This window comes from Gavialis gangeticus, unplaced genomic scaffold (genome assembly GCF_001723915.1).
Source record: "Gavialis gangeticus isolate Ggan-Ray unplaced genomic scaffold, GavGan_comp1, whole genome shotgun sequence".
Classification (NCBI taxonomy): Eukaryota; Metazoa; Chordata; order Crocodylia; family Gavialidae; genus Gavialis; species Gavialis gangeticus.
This window is the reverse complement of record NW_017728973.1, coordinates 7,398,786-7,400,140: the sequence shown is the minus strand read 5'-3', so window position 1 is coordinate 7,400,140 and position 1,355 is coordinate 7,398,786. Positions and strand designations below refer to the sequence as shown.

Sequence of the window (1,355 nt, the reverse complement as noted above, 5' to 3'; positions counted from 1 at the left end):
TCAATAGCCAGGGGTGGGTGGTGGGAGGTGGGGAGCATAGCATGGCCTAAACCAGGGATAGGGAAAGATAGGAGCAGGGGCAGGGCAGAAGCAAGAGTGTGTTGGTATGTGGGGGATGCATAGGGGCACAGAGGGGGTCTGACTGGTGGGTGAGTGGACTGTTAGTCAGGGCTGAGCCACGTATGGAGGCACAAGGGGAGGTGGGTGAGGGCTGTGGCAGGGGTACTTTAGGAGGGGCTTCTGAGGGCAACTGTTCCCCAAAGACCCTGACCTGTGGCCTCACCCACACTCTGATCCCTCTCCTGTCATCTCCCCACAGTCCAACTGGTTCTTCAGCGACAAGGAGGACAAGGGAGAGAAGGTGAGTCATGTGGCCAGCCTGGTTTCACAGGGAAGGGGGAAGAGGCAACAGCCTGAGGGCACCTGCCGTGTTCATGCAGGGACCTCTCCTGAGGGGACAGGGGGGACTGGCTAGGGAGAGTGCAAGGAAGGGTGGAGCAAGCAGAGTTCCCTCTGTCCTATGCCAGAGCATGAGTCTGGGGGACATCCCTGCTCTGGGCCAAGTGGCACCCCCAGGGAATCTCTGCCCCGCACTGATGCCCTGCTGGCAGAGGGCAGAAGGGCTTTGTGTCAGGGATGGGCCTGGAGGGTGGCACAGCGCTCACTGTTCTCCCTGTTCTGCACCCCTAGACTCCTGTGGATGAGAAGGAGGCACAGTTGGTGCCAAACATCGAGTACCTGCTCCCCAACATCGGGAGGACAGCAGCACCCGGAGACGCCTCAGGTGAGGGGAGGGCAGACAGGGGCTGCAGCGGGGGTGGACTCTGCTTTGGGGGCTCAGCCAGCCCCACTGGAGGAGGGACTTCTGAGGCAATCTGTCCCCTAGTAAAATCACCGTGCCATTCTCCCCAGCCAGCCCCAGACTGTCTCAGCAGAGAGCTCAGAGCCCCTTTTTCCCCTGGGGCAGCTGCAGGCTCTCTCCTGCCTAGCACCCCCCAGTGGGATGGTCTCTGTACTGTGCCCGGAGCAAGCCCTGGGCTCCCTCTTTTGCAGCTGATCCTGTAGGGGAGACAGAAACTGGAGTTGCTCCCTGGGATCCCACCTCCCCTGGGTGCCCTGAGGGCTGTCTGGGCTGGGGTTGCAGCAGAGCCATGTGATCCAGAGCCTGCACCAGGGCAGAAGGAGGGGTGTTCCCCTGTCCTGAGCTTGTTGCAGCCCATCACCAGCAAGAAGCTGGTGATCACTGGCCATGGACTGGGATCTGACCACTTTTGGGCACCCCTTGGCATCTCTGCTGGGAAGTGCTGGTAGAGTGGCCATGAGTCATCATCCCCCCACATCCCTCCGCCCCTGTA

The 1,355-nt window shown here is 61.1% G+C and overlaps 1 protein-coding gene across 4 annotated transcripts in view; it reads left to right on the top strand.

Annotated features, from left to right (window-relative positions):
* The window catches only part of ARHGAP23 (Rho GTPase activating protein 23), a 114,395-nt gene that overhangs the window by 101,657 nt on the left and 11,383 nt on the right, over positions 1–1,355 (top strand). For 3 of the 4 annotated variants that reach the window (XM_019507758.1, XM_019507743.1, XM_019507767.1), the window contains one exon: positions 691–784. In XM_019507758.1, coding sequence (XP_019363303.1) covers positions 691–784 — 94 coding nt within the window. Of the gene's footprint in view, positions 1–319; positions 362–690; positions 785–1,355 lie in introns of all 4 variants that reach the window. The other variant, XM_019507751.1, reaches the window with a different exon arrangement.